The sequence below is a fragment of the Centropristis striata genome, chromosome 20 (assembly GCF_030273125.1).
Source record: "Centropristis striata isolate RG_2023a ecotype Rhode Island chromosome 20, C.striata_1.0, whole genome shotgun sequence".
NCBI classification, from domain to species: Eukaryota; Metazoa; Chordata; class Actinopteri; order Perciformes; family Serranidae; genus Centropristis; species Centropristis striata.
In genome coordinates, this window is record NC_081536.1 from 10,572,244 (window position 1) to 10,586,853 (window position 14,610).

General features: G+C 39.5%; 1 protein-coding gene across 7 annotated transcripts in view; it reads right to left on the minus strand.

Annotated features, from left to right (window-relative positions):
- Window positions 1-279: 279 nt before the first annotated feature.
- The window catches only part of adgrb3 (adhesion G protein-coupled receptor B3), a 133,180-nt gene continuing 118,849 nt past the window's right edge, over window positions 280-14,610 (minus strand). For 3 of the 7 annotated variants that reach the window (XM_059359938.1, XM_059359939.1, XM_059359943.1), the window contains 12 exons: window positions 14,004-14,154; window positions 12,154-12,223; window positions 11,679-11,745; window positions 9,198-9,301; window positions 8,753-8,851; window positions 8,251-8,422; window positions 7,371-7,466; window positions 6,501-6,540; window positions 3,767-4,446; window positions 3,574-3,609; window positions 2,614-2,718; window positions 280-1,364 (listed from right to left, as the gene is read on the minus strand). In XM_059359938.1, coding sequence (XP_059215921.1) covers window positions 1,116-1,364; window positions 2,614-2,718; window positions 3,574-3,609; window positions 3,767-4,446; window positions 6,501-6,540; window positions 7,371-7,466; window positions 8,251-8,422; window positions 8,753-8,851; window positions 9,198-9,301; window positions 11,679-11,745; window positions 12,154-12,223; window positions 14,004-14,154 — 1,869 coding nt within the window. In that variant the 3' untranslated portion in view covers window positions 280-1,115. The remainder of the gene's footprint in view (window positions 1,365-2,613; window positions 2,719-3,573; window positions 3,610-3,766; window positions 4,447-6,500; window positions 6,541-7,370; window positions 7,467-8,250; window positions 8,423-8,752; window positions 8,852-9,197; window positions 9,302-11,678; window positions 11,746-12,153; window positions 12,224-14,003; window positions 14,155-14,610) is intronic. The other 4 variants (XM_059359940.1, XM_059359942.1, XM_059359941.1 and 1 more) reach the window with 4 other exon arrangements.

Genomic DNA, 14,610 nt, shown 5'->3' on the forward strand with positions numbered 1-14,610 from the left:
GATAAAAAATCATCAGTGGGGACAGTATGTGATTTTCCGGGGCAAACTTTCTGGATAATCCACTTGGTAGTGAACTAACCTGGAGACAAGGTTAGATTTTTAACCAAAGTCCATGTATTTTTTATGCATTTTCAGAATTGGGACATTGGCAATTATGTGTTAATATCTTAGAATATCCTCGGTTACATGGCCATCATTAGATTTTATACATTCAAATGTCAAAATGAGCAATGATTCCACAAACCAACAAACCACATAAACTTGACACAACCTCTGAAGCAGTACGAACATATTTCCTCTTTTATTTACATTCCTTTTCAAATGTTAACATTTTTCGCTATAACTTTTGATCAGGTTGGCATTTGTTCTCATTAAAATAAATTGGCACAAGTAAAACATATGTAGACAAAAGTTTATTTACACCATACAACATTTTGTTTTTAAATATTTTATACAGAGCTGCAGATGAGAGAGCTTGCTGGGATCCTTCAAGCAGATTCTGCAGTATTAAAGTTGTGAAATATATTATTTATATAAAAGTGAGTATTATCTTTATTGCATTTAAAGCAATGAAGAATGTAGCTTGACAAACATTCATTTTAATATGACAGAAAAAATCCTCTTTGCCTCCCATGTTTTATATTATAAAGTAAAAAGTGTAGTAATGGCCAAACAGACTGTTATAAACTTTTTAAAAACCTGCATAAATATATACATTGTGCTCCCGGGTCCAGTTTTATGAAATCAAAACTAGACCCAATGAAGCTGGGACGACATGGCATGTCATTTGCTTTGTGAGGTTTCATCTTGAGAGATTTTTTAGCCAATTCCTCAACAGATAATTTGAAACACATGATGGTAAATATTGTACACCAGGCTGCCCCACACTAAGTACACTAGTGAGAATACAAAAAGTAACACTGATGTTTTTTTCCCTTTTTTCTTTTTTCTCTGTCCTCAGTCCTTATATTGTATTGGCACATAATGTCCCTGCCACACTCGTATTATCCAGATATGTATGCCAAGGCTGTTAGAAAAGTCTGTTGCTTTATTCAGTGCAAAATACATCTCTTTCTCCTCCTTTTTCTAGTTTGCATTTTCTCCTTCTTCACCCTCTAGACTTCTGTTTGGAAGTCTCCCTCCTGGACGTCCAAGGGTAAGTTGACACACTTTTCCCACTCTGCAGGCGTCATCTCCAGTGAGTCCTTGGTGTCAGATTCTAGTACATTCATAGTGGCGTAATTCTGGTACTCACAGGCTGGATTGTAGCTCTCCCATGGGTTCTTGTTTGGCATTGCCTTTTCCTGTGAACATGGCCAGTTGGGTGTGATATTAGTGGCATGACATCCTCTGCTGCTAAACTGCTATTTTTCACAAATAAAAAAAAAAGAAAGACGATTCGAGTCAAGTCAGTTCATTCAAAAGGGCATTGTATGAATTCCTACCCATTGCTAATTGAAAATAATGGATTAATGCTGTGGAAAGCATCAAATAACAAAAGATAATGATAGTGTATTAAATGTGACCATGCTCATCATGGAGTCATAACAGAAGTGTGTTTTCCCCCAAGCTCAGAAACTGGTGAACTACACTGTATGGGCTTCATGTGTGAGCCATTTATCTGAATGTGCTCTCATTGACAGTCCCAAAGACACTACTGCAAATAAGGGAGAGAAGCTGCTCCCAGTCAGGGAATATAAAATGGATACTAATGTCTGCAGCCAGCTCTGCAGTAGATTCATTTGGGGAAAAAAAAAGAAAAAACGGGGGAGTGAGCAAGTACTGTAGTTATCGTTTTATATACAAAAGAACTTGCACTGGTAACTAAGCAACAGGCCTCAAATTGCATTGTGCTGTAAGGGTGATTGAAATGTTAGTGAAAAAAAAAAAGGATTACATGCAGCCAAAAGGCTGCCGTGTAGCTGACATTGTCTAATAGTCTGGCTATGTTTTGGTCAGCAGCCCAATTTCTATTTGTTGCATTCAATACGGAAAACATTGCTGCTTGTCTGAGAGAGACGGATAAAGCTTGACATCCTTATTGTCTCTAGCTCCAGCCAGGTGTGGAGACAGATGGTGGGACTTTTGATTTGCAGCAAGGTCAGGAAGAATTGTCGTAATTCGCCTGACTTCTAGTTCCAAAGAAGAAAAGTTCCCCCCCACACAGTTGCAGTAAGAGAACAGTGAACTTAAGGTAATATTTGTATAGATGTTGATAGGTTAAATAATCTGCCATGCATTAATGGAAAAATGATGGGGTTGCTAAGTAGATAAATGTGCATGTAAATAAAAGTGCATTCATGGCCTTGCATTGGAATGGATGCACTCTATTGCAACAAGATTACCAAAGGTCTTTCTTCCCTAAGACTGGCCTTGTGGAGGAAATGCTTCAGTGCTTCTAAGGGGCAGCCCCCTCACTTGCCCCCCCGCCAGCTGCTGGCAGGCCCACTATGTTTAGTCTGCTTCCACATGAATCCTTTAGCTGCACACTGTAACTGCTCATTTGCACAATCACACATTATGTGTCCTGCACTGTATGATCTAAATAGGGTATTTTGATGCTGCTTTTTTTTAATTGGCTGAGCGCCACCCCCCTGGTTTCCTGTTACTCACCATGCTGCCCATATTTGGTATGTCTCGAAATCGGTCCAGGGTTTGAAATTTCTGATTCAGTTCCTGGAACAGCTCCATGTGTCTTTTCCTGGTGTGCATGACTTTCTGCAATGGCAAGGGTTTTTTCTTTGGTATTGACAGCCAATAATGGAAATGCATCTTCCTCTCCACCCCCTCCAACTCTGATCAATTTGTTAGTGTCATGGTAGTTTACTTATCGGCCAGGTTTGAAACAAATCTACCTATCTCTGCATATATACAAGTGACTGCCAAAATAAAGGAAACACCAAGATAATTAAAGTTAGGGTGATAGGACGCTGGAAGCCTGAACTATTTTAATTTGCAATGTCTGGAGTATCTGAATTAAACATAATTCTTCAGTGACAAATTGGCTCATTTAGAGTTTTGTTGGCGTCAGGGAAATCCTTATAATCAAACCTTGGCACAAAACTTCCATTTTAAGGGTTGGTGTGCATCGAAGCTAAAACAAAATGCACCCCACGCCAAAATCGCTGCCAGAAGCCTCATGTTTCCTTTACTTTGAAAGTGCGTACAAGCCTGCTTTAATAATGCAAAGGAAATGCTGCCAAAGGGGGTTTGAATATGTGTTTGCAAGCCAATATAATCATTGTTGAAACCAGTGGTAAAATCAGATGTGAAATGTGCAAATGACTTTAAAAAGCATACATTTTTGAAAATCAACGTATAGCTAATGGATGGAGGAGATGGAGGAGGACAAAATGTAGATGAGAACTGTTGCCCTGTTTGTCAGTTGACAGCCTTGCTTTTACTTTAACTACACAACATCTCAATAAATCTTGTTGAGTCAAGGCTCCAATAAGCTTAAGAGGCACAACAAGTACTAGTAAATCAAATGACAAACACAACTGCAAAAAATGGCTTTTCTCTGCATAAAAGAATGGATGCATGTACTATGGGAAGAAACAGGTTTTTACGTACCTCAAAGTCCAGATCAGAATATCGCGACTTTCGTCTCTGTGAAAATAAAACATTGAAAATTAACTTAACAAGTACTAAGTTAATACGCCGTCACTTTAGAAAGATATGTACATTATTAAAGGTGTATGGTATGTTTTAAAGTTTGTGTTGCAGCTGTGTGTCCTCTGCTCTTCATCCACATGAGCATATGTACCTCTAAGGAGCTCATAGATATTGTAGACCCTGTCTCACTCCTAGAGAGCCCCGCAGATTCCTCCATCTCAGCGAGGAAGTTCTTAACAGCCGTGCGAGGTTCAAAGGGCAGGTTTTGCATCTGCTCGGGAGCACTAGGATACTGCTGCTCCAGGTTCACATTCATGTGGTCCAAGCCTGATGGGCTGATATTGAAGTCAGGACTCATCTTGTAATGCATCAGCCTCTCGTGTGGCAGCGTATCCATAGTGATGTTCATCTTGGTGTCGTCTTTCAGGAGGGTGGGCACGTTGCCCGACCCCGACACCGCTGCCGCAGAGGCACGAGGCATGACTATGTAGTCCGTCTCCATCATCTGGCCCTGCACCGAGTGGCCCTCCAAGTCGTGGCCGACCATGTCGTGGTCGCTCTGGCGCATGGCGTCATCGGTGCACAGATACACGGTGCGTCGCATGTCGGCGCCGCTGTCAGCCATGCACTGCTCTTTCAGATCACCCACTCCCATCGGCATGTGCAGAGCTGAAGGCTGCTGGATAATCACTTTGGAGATGATGTTGCCAGGCAACGTGGAGTAGTTGAGGCCCTCGGGGACCTTCTCATCCTCCTCATCATTGAGGGAAATGCGGGAGAGGGTGCCTGTTATGGTGGCGGCGCGACAAGAGCCCATGTCTTTGTGGAGTGCTGCAGGGCAAAGTGATACAAGGATTAGCTGGAAAGTCTGCGTAATGAAAGTAGTGTCACAGTTTGTCGGAGGTAATCCAGCACATGACCAAAAGAAGAAGACAATTCAAATCAATATGGAGCAATTCTCAAGGGATTTAATGCTGCAGGGGGACAACTGGAATGACAGCACGAATAACTGTGAATATGCTTTGAGTGTGACATTACACCTAAATGCAAAGGGACACAACAGCAGGCATCTCTAGAGAATGTAACAGTAGACAAAGTGTTTATATTCTTTCCCTGAAATTGTCCCTGCCATAGCCTACAGCATGTAGCATCCTAGTTGTAGAAATAGAATAAAACTAGAACAGACATCCCCATTCAAATCAACATAGCAGGTTGGTTGGAGCGGCGGCCATTGCCACTGCAGCACTTGTTACGAGCTGACTTCCATATAATCTTCTGCATAAACTGACTTGCAGCAAGTTGCAGACTCACTTTACTGAAGTGAGGTTTTGCAGTAACGACCAAACGAGAGAGCGGAGTAGTATAAAGCATAAAGAGCCAGCTGCTGAATGAATAAAATATAACGACTTAAAGTTTCTGTAACCAGTGTAGCATTAAACTGACCAGACTGTCCTAACTGTTCTGTTATTTGCCTTTACAATTGTTGCCATTATATCCACATTACTGTTTATTTATCAAAAATCTCATTGTGTAAATATTTCTATGAAAGCACCTACTCCACAATATCATCCCAATATCGATATCTAAATATTTGCTCACAAATATTGCGATGCTGCATTTATTTTTCTCCATCTCGCCAAGCCCTGCATTCCAATCCTTTTCTATTTCTATGATTATCCAAATTTAGTGATTGGCAATGACCTTGTAATGCACCAGATATTATATAAGAAACAGCAGCTATCTATTCAGAAACACCTTCTGGCTATAAGAACACCCTGTCCTCCCCGCTGAGCATTTTAATCTTTGCCTCATGAATCAGTAGGAATTATGTTGTCCGTTTACAAAAGGCCTGCAAGGAGATTACAAGGACAACAGAAAACATCCAACACTCGCCTCTTTTTGTTTGAGTGTAATTTAAGGTTCAGCGTGGACATGGAGGAAAACAGTCTGGTGTTCGGTTTACTCTCATATTCTGTAGGGTGACACTGCAGAATATTACTTCTGCTGCTGACAATAATCCCTGTTTGTAAACAACAAACTTAAACTCTGTGAGACCGGAGAATGATCTGAAAAGTGCTTTTCTCTCCCAGCCGCAGCCCTACTTCAGTCTGGATCTGGTCATGTTTTATAAATGACACCTGTCTACTCTGTCTTTTTGTATCGAGTATGTCCACTTTAGCTTTACAAGACTGCACGGCATAAAGTAATGTGGGTCAGAAGAGCCAGACAGCCCTTTTCGTCTCTTAACAAGCTGTGTTTCTAAAATCTCTGAATAGTGGTCAGCTTGGTTATTCCCTGCGGATCCATTTAGGATGTGTTCTTCATTGGTTTGGAAGGGATTAAAGAAAGAAGAGGCTGCAGGGCTTGTGCTGGTTGCCACCACTAGTTACGTGCAGGATATCTTGCGGGAACATTCGGAACATTTAGTTTTATTAAATCATACACTTGTCTATAACAATTACTGCGGATCAAAAGTACAGAAGACTCAGGCTCAGGAATGGGAGAGAAATATTACACTCCCACTTGCATGAGCCGAGGAAGAAAATCCTCCTGAAATGAGACACATAGCACCTACGCACCTATTCCATGACAGCGTCAACGGTATGTTAATGAAAAACATAATTACGACATGAGACAGCCAGAGGATGGGAAAAGCTGATGTTATTCACATTTACTGCAGTAAAGCTGAAAGTGAATATCCAGCAACTCTCTTTATACTGTTTTGTTCTCAGATTAAAGTCAGTGTTTTGGTAACTGTGAAAAAAAACTCCTGTGGGGATTGTTGCTTGTTATGTAACCTCAGCTATTTTTTACTGTCTAACCTCTTTTGGGTTTACATGCAAGGCAAGGAGAATCTTGATAATAAGAGACCATCTGTTCTTTACCTGATCGGCAGGCGATGTCCACGTCTTTCTCAAAGTCCGTCTGCGGGGAGAGGACAGTCAATTGGTCAGAAGTGGTAAAAATAAAGCCTTGATACTGGAAGCTGTGAAGCATCCTTAATGCGTACAAGCCAGCTGCAAGATTAGGATCGATAATATATTTTTTTATTATTTCCCAGTGCTTTATAAAAATGCAAAGCAGTCATTTCTTTCTCTGCACCATCCTAACAATATATCAATAACACATCTATGGGGGAAAAAAATGCAACTGCAGCAGCTGGGAAGTATTCTGTGCTTGCTGCCTAATGACTGTATTGAACCAGGGGGCCTCGACACCATTCTGCTATCATGAAAACTGTTTCACTCTGAGGGGCATTAGAATACTAATGGCAGATCATTGCTATGATGTGCCAGTGGCGTTGTCGTGCTAGATGAAGAGGACTGGTGTCCCATTTCAAAGGTCAGACTGGGAACAGTCCTCTATTACCCTATGAGAGGAAATGAGAGGGATGCATGGCAAACATGGACACTAAGTTCAATCAAATGGAAATAACGGATTGGGCTTAGGGCCTAAGAAAACCAAAGGGAACTAATGCCATTTATCAGAGGGCCAAGTGTCTACCCTGCATGTAATTGCAGCTTTGCAAAAGCGTTGTGTGGAAAATTATAAACCAATGCAAAACAATGCCTCATGTTCTGGAGGCCGTATTAACCTGAATAATAATTAATAAAAAAATAAGAGCACAAGTTAAATTAAGGTCAGTGGAGAACGAGTATATCTGCATGTGCATTATAAATAACCAGAGAACATTGGGTCCTTTTTAAATTATAGAGGATCTAACGGTTGCAGATAACAGGGGGGACTGTGCCTACCATTATCTGAGCATGCCCATTAGGGAAGGTTCCTGTTGCATCACCACTGATTGGGTCCTGGCAGTTTCTGAGGCGACATCTGAAAGCATCTTGGACCTAAAGACACAGGGAGTCATTTTAATCATGGCTATAATCCTGCATACCATGTGTTTTAATCAATTTATCACAGACAGAAAATCAGAAAATCTTTAACAATCCTTATTGACACATTTTCAACTCTCCCATGGTCCTTGAGCGGATCATGTGTGACAAACGATTCGATCAGTAAAAGTATCCAAATGTCTGCCCCAACCAGATATTGTAAAAACTATCAATTCTGCGATCCTCAGCACAACTGGTTGAGACCAACAGTTATGTAACAAAGATTTAGTGAAAATCAGGCTCAACTAAAGTCTCTTTCACAGTGCAGAGGGGAGAGGACAAGATAAGTTGTAAGTAAAGTTTGTAAAAATGAAAATAGGTCAATATGTGTGGCAGGTGGAACTCAAAGACATATTTTGAATTCCTCCTACTTTTAGCCATGATTGTTCTGTTTCCATAGAGATGCTGGACTTAGGTATATATAAGTAAAATGTAACAGGAGCAGAAAAAATACCCTGAAACTGCTTTTGGTTCAGAGGATTAAAACATTAGCCATTAAAAGTTATTTTTGCCTTCGTCTTATCCTCTGTCAAGTTAAAAAATACATTGTATTTTACTATGTGTTGTGATAACTCTATTTGTTAAGGTGGTTAAGCTCTGAAATAAGTTAAATTATCTCCAACCTAAACTGTGATTATGCAGAATCTACTCCTTGTAACAACAAAAAAAGTTGGATTTTATCTCCAAGTCAGCAGAGATCTGGATGACAGCAAAGATGACATAAAATCTCCCATCCTACCTCTCTCCGTAGGATACAGTGCACCATCACAATGACAAAACCCTGCAGCGAGTCAAAGACAGCGAAGAGGATCTGAAAGAGGATGGAGCGCTTGTCTGTCATGGCGAGCACCGCAGACATCCAGGTCAAAGCCAGCAGAGGTAGGACGACACAGGAGCTCCACAGGGACGCCCTGAGAGAAGGAAGGGAGGGATGTGTAGAAAGGAAAGAAAAGCAAGCAAATCGGTGTAGATCACAAGGTCTGGAGTGAAAAAGCGGCTTGTTTTTTACTCCAGGGCTTTAATGTGCATGCTAGTAGTAATGTAAGCTTGCTGTAAAATAAACATGTTTACAGTAAAAGACATTCCTGTGCTGTAGCTCTGATGTACTGTGGATGTAATTGGAACATCAGTTTACGCTGCAGTGGACTGCAAGGTCTAAACTGTAGAGGTGGACACGCTGTACATGCAGAGACTCCCTGTAGCATCGTCTTATTGATTCTGAGACACTGACAGGCACTTACATTGCATTGCTAGCTGTAGTTGCTGATAAAGCAGTTGTTGATACAACACCACATTTGGCACACTTGAGAGTTAATCCTGTATGCGGCTCACTCATCTGTCTGTGGGACATAGAGACAACAGCATGACAAACAACGCTAACAGCCACTACCCCGACTTTCAATTCTCCCCCGCCATATTAGCAACAGCAGAAGCAGCCAATGTGTGGGCGTTTTAATGATTTTCATCTTGGACTGATTCTGCCAAAGCAATACGACGCCATGTCGCTCCCGAGAGAGATCTGACCTCTTTATGTTTATGCCTCTAATTTCCTTTCAACAGCTAGAAAAGGAGGTCTAAATCTCCATATGTGTGTGTATATATATATATATGAGAAAATCAAAGCATATTTGTATTTTTGCACGAAGATAAGAAGAAAAGTGTTAAGAAGAAAAATGAGGTACTAACAAGGATGTGCTGTCATACCCTGCTCGGTGCTTCAGCTTCTTGTCCAGTATGCCATCTCTGGACACAAGTTTATTAAACACCAGGATACCGATCACCATGTTCACCTGTCAACACAAAAAGGAATATTAGCTGTTCAATAAATCATCTGATTTCAAAAACCTTCCTTTCACACCAATGATTTTGCTGCATGTATGATCATATACGAGATTTTTAAAAGTTAAATCAGTTTCTTTAAGCTCCCAACTAACGGAAACTCAGACAGCAGGTATATTACAAGGTGTCATAAATGGCTCAAACAAAGATAAATATAATAATTAATAATTTTAATTTCAACAGTAGAGGCTCTCATACAGCCTGTTTCTTCTACAAAAGCATATTTAATAGTTTAATACCTTGGAAACAATTCTTCAGAACTATTTATAAAATATAAATGAATCTTTCAATTAAACACAGTTCACTAAGTTAGTTAAACTACAAACAACTTAACACGTGTAACAAGGAACAATCATCTTTATGATTATGTTATGATGAAAAGGAAGACCAGTTGCATTTATTTATTATTCTATTGTCCATATGTTGCTAATGTGTATTGGCTTAGGCCTCATAACACTAAATATTTAAAATGTATACATTTAAACATTTTTGGGTGGGTTATGTGTGAAAAAATGTTCCCCCGATAATAAATACATTTATTTTGTTGAGCAAAATATTTACATTTAAAGATTTATATTTAAATCTCAATGTAGAATCTATAAAAATAAAAAATAAAAAATAAAAAACATATATATTGTTTGAACAAAATCATTTCTACAAATCATCAAAACAAAACAAAAAACATCTAGTAAAGAGTTGGATTGTTGGATTGTGGATTTTTATGAGTTTATATTTGCTATGTCATGATATTAGCTTGTTACTGTATGTGTACTATTTAAGTGTATTGAATAAAAAGTTTTTCTCAAAAACAATGTTAAATATATCCTTAATTTTCCCAGCTTGACATGTTTCATAGGTAGTGGATGATTTTAATGTCATTTCTCCCAGGGCGTTTTTTTTTTCTCCGTCCGCACTGAGCTTTGACCTCTAGCTTCTATTGTGTGCTCATCTCCGTGACATTTCAGCCAATGGATGAGGCATGCCCTGGATACTCATCCCAGCACAACAGCCTTAAGAAGAGATCTACTTGACAAGAAGCACTTGTCTTCTCAAAGGCACCTTCTCCTATTATTAGCAGCGCCTAGGTTAATAGAAAACAGTAGACGGGCAGGAAATTCTCTAAAATATTCAGACTTTCCAAATCCCTCTCGCTGAGATAAAGAGCTCATTAAGTATTTATACAAATACATTTGGGGAAGTTTTTATTCTTTGTGTCTGTGAGACATCTTATTATGATTTTACAGTATCAATACAGCGATAACAGCACTGTGGTATTCATTCCCTCACTGCAGAGGCTTGTTTCTGGCATTTTTGCAGAGATTAGCTTGTGTTCCTCGGAGGTTCATGACAAATGAAAAAGACTGCACAGCAAGACTTCACGTCTCTGTAAGTCTGAAGCTCTAACTAAGACGTTTAGTCCCCTTTTAAAAAAATAAATACATTCTGAAACCACTTTATTTCAAATCCCACCACAGAACAGAGGTTTGACAATGAAAAAAGTACTCAGTATTCGATGTCCTCTGTCCTTCTGACACAGACTTAGCGATTTGCATAATCACATTCTTTGTGTAATTTTCTCTGTACAACAATGTAAATACAAGATGATTAAAATACCCCAGTATATTAGATTTTTGAACAAATCTAATGCATGAATACTTTATAACCTCACAGCTACATGGAGCACCATTATGGTAAATGAAAGGGAATTGCTTGAGCATATTGCCTGATGGGACGCTCATTACTTTGACTTTGAAAGCAGACTGGGTTGCTCCTGTTAGGCGTTTTCGTACCAACATTTTGTCGGGTTTAAACAATTTGTGCCGCATTGATACTGTATCATCACTAAGACTACATTCAGTGGTGGAGAAAGTGTTCAGATCCTCTACTGGAGGAAATATGGAAGTATGGAAGAATTATCAGCAAAATGTACTTAAAGTATGAAAAAAAGTAAAAGTAGTCATTGGGAGGACTATTATATGATTATATTCTGTTTATTATATATTTTTGATTAATATTAATGCCTATGTTGCATTTTACTTCTACAGATGTTTTATTTTTTAAATATTTTATCAATTATTATTATTTTTCTTATTATCTTATTAATATTCTTATTATTATTATATTTCTATGTACATTTTGTATTATTATTATCATTATTATTATTATTACAATTATTTTTTATTGTTACATTTTCTATGTATTATCTTTATCTTTTATTTTCATTTTATTTTAACAGTATTATAGTGTATTTTTCTCTTTTAAATCTCACTTCCCTCTTATTCTCAGCACATAGAAGTTAAACCTGACCATGTGATGACTGAAACATACCAAAACAACAGCAGCTGCAGGTCCAACAAAGGCATATAGGAGCCCGCCCTCCAAAGACAACCAACAGCTGCAGGGAAAGCAGAAAAAAAAACAGTTAACTCCCACCAAGGCATTAACATCCAAGTTAATGGTGCACACCAGCATACAATTGTATTTCCCTCAATTGTCAGGGGAGAAGTGCCATATGCTGTAACTCTATTTCCAAAGTTTCACAGGGTAATAAAATGCTAAAGAGATTTTAAGCAGTGTTTATGCGTTCGGTATCCAGCAGGGATACAACTCACACAGAATTGGGGTCTTGCTGTGCTATTTTGAAATTTGATTGGGTTCAGGGGACTTTGTTTATGGCACTATTTAGGATATGTAAGCGGCTGCAGAAGCATTAAATCATTACTCTTAAGTGTTTGCATAAACCAACTGTGTGTGCACTGAATAATATATGCAGGTATATATATATATATAGTAAGAAACTTACTATAAGGGTGTCCCATAGCCCTTTGTTTTGGTGAATCCCATTGAAACGGCAACCACTAAAGCTGGTAATCCTTAAAAAGAGAAAACAATCAATAGTTATTCGAGCAGTTCTTGTCAGAAGTGAGAGCATAAGCCCACTTCAATGCAGACACACTCAGCCTCTGTGCCTTCCAGTCATTTAACAAAGTGCAGCTCCAGTGTGACACTATACAATCATTTGAGTGTATGATATGCATTTCAGTATTTCAATCAACATGCTGTACTGTATTCCATTAAGCAGCTGAGGAGAACAGACTGTGCTGTGCTTTCAAAATGGCAGCAGTGCATCGAGATCCAAAGAACCACGTAGTGAAATTTCATCACAGTACTGTAAGAAATTTCCCCACCCTCTACACCTTTTTATATTTTGCTGTATGGCTCCTCATTATAGATTGGTGTAATGGATTCAGTCCTTACTACCCTGTGCTCAGAATATTAACGCTTTTCCTCTCGGAGCAGCCCTGGCAGGTGCTATTGATGTAATCAGTTTCCTGGAGGCACGAGGCGAAGACCCTGTGGCCATCCAGAGCCTCTCTGCAGTGCTGAAGAGGTAAAGAGTGCCGAGTGTACACAAGCATGTCATGAATCACCGCGCAGGCAACAGTCTGGTGGAGACGCTGCACTTCAAACAGGCTGAATTAAGAGACGACAGGTAGCGTGTGCTGCAAGTCGCTTTGGAAATCAGCTTTTGGAAAAAATGTTTTATCTTCTGTTTGAATACAGGCGGCAATCTGTAGAGGATTAGCGTCATTTTTATCTTCAAGTCATTGTATGTTAAAAAACAGCGTTTATGTTATGTAATGTTTTTTCTATTGTCGCACAAGAAATCATTGTGTTTTTTATCATCAAATTGTCTGTTCTCCAGAAATCTATGTGATTGTAGAACAGCCTTTGTCCATTTTTTCTTTTTCTTTTTTTTTTTTTTTGCAGCAAGCAGTGGCACTGCAATGACTAAGAGAGCCTTGTTTGTTGCTAGGTAACAAGAAGAATGAGTGTGGGCTCTTTCATAATCAAATTGATTTTTTTAAAGGAGAGATTTCTAGCAGTCTGTAAGAAAGAACGCTTTGGACGAGGCTGACATTTATCAAATGAAGAAAAAATTGAAATCTCTCGAATTTTGATACAGATATGTTTGACTGCCCGTGTTTACTGACAGATATGTACAAGAGTCATTTCATTTTGTTGTGGTGGGATGTTCAGGTGCAGGGAACACAGCGTGGGAGGCAGGAGGAACCTAATTATCCGAGACCCAGACTGATTAAAATCTGTCGCAGTATGGATAATAAATACATTATATTGGTTCCTACCTGTATTTGTGACGAATGTAACAAATGACTGAACATGAGACTTCGGAGAGGATTCACATTATGTATAATCATACTGCAGGGTGTATAACTCGACTACATTTTACCTTTGCAAACGTTCGCTCCTCCTGAACTCTATTTCTGAGAGTTTTAGATAAAATGCATTCTGCTGCAGTGTAAATGCTCAGCTCACACCCTCTTTATCAGACATAAGGTCATTGCAACCTGCTACGGGAGAGCCGCACCAGTCTGTCTCCCCCCACTGCTCAAGGCCGGTCCATTTACCCAGCCCTGAGAGGACTAGACTGGAGCACAAAAGCATCACAACAAAAGAGCCTGATAGAATGAAGATCTGGCTTCCCCACAGAGGGGAATGGGAACGGCGGACGGAAAAAGACATACAGATACTTGGAAAGACACCTTGGCCCGAGACCTTGAGAGAAAATGGCAGCTGCGAGGGATGATGGGAGATAATGAAGAGGTTTAGGGAAACATGCTGCTCGCTTACCCCAGCCCAGGCACAGAAAGCGTTTGCGGATGAGCCTGGTCCGAACCTTTCCCGTCACTGCCATGTAGGACTGCCAGGCCTCTGTGAGGACCCAGCAGAACGATGCCAGGAAGAAGAAGTGCAGGAAGGCTGTCGTCATGATGCAGACACCCTATTAACACAAGAAAATAAGGGTCAGACACAGAACATTGGCTGTGGGTTCAAACAGAGCGTCCCGATAACACTTTTTATTGAGCTACACATGTTCACCATTAACAAGGTGCTTAGAAGCATTTATATTAGTAGCACATTGGCTCTTTAATAGTCATAATTAAGTACGTATTAATGCCTCATTCTGCATCACTACATTCTACAACTACACGATTTCCCTCATAGTTTCACTCCTACAACATTTTTGTAGGAGTCTTATTTAATGCATAAAGGTCAAAATATTCTCAACTTTTCAGTGTAAGCTGTGTGGTCCCATCATCCAATCAAACCATGCAAAAGAAGGGCTTTGCTCCCTAATCACATCCTGTTTGATGCCAGTAGATAAATGCAGATAAAAGGCTGACATAAGCTGTATTTAATTATGATGAACTATATAATTCATGGCCCATTATTCAAA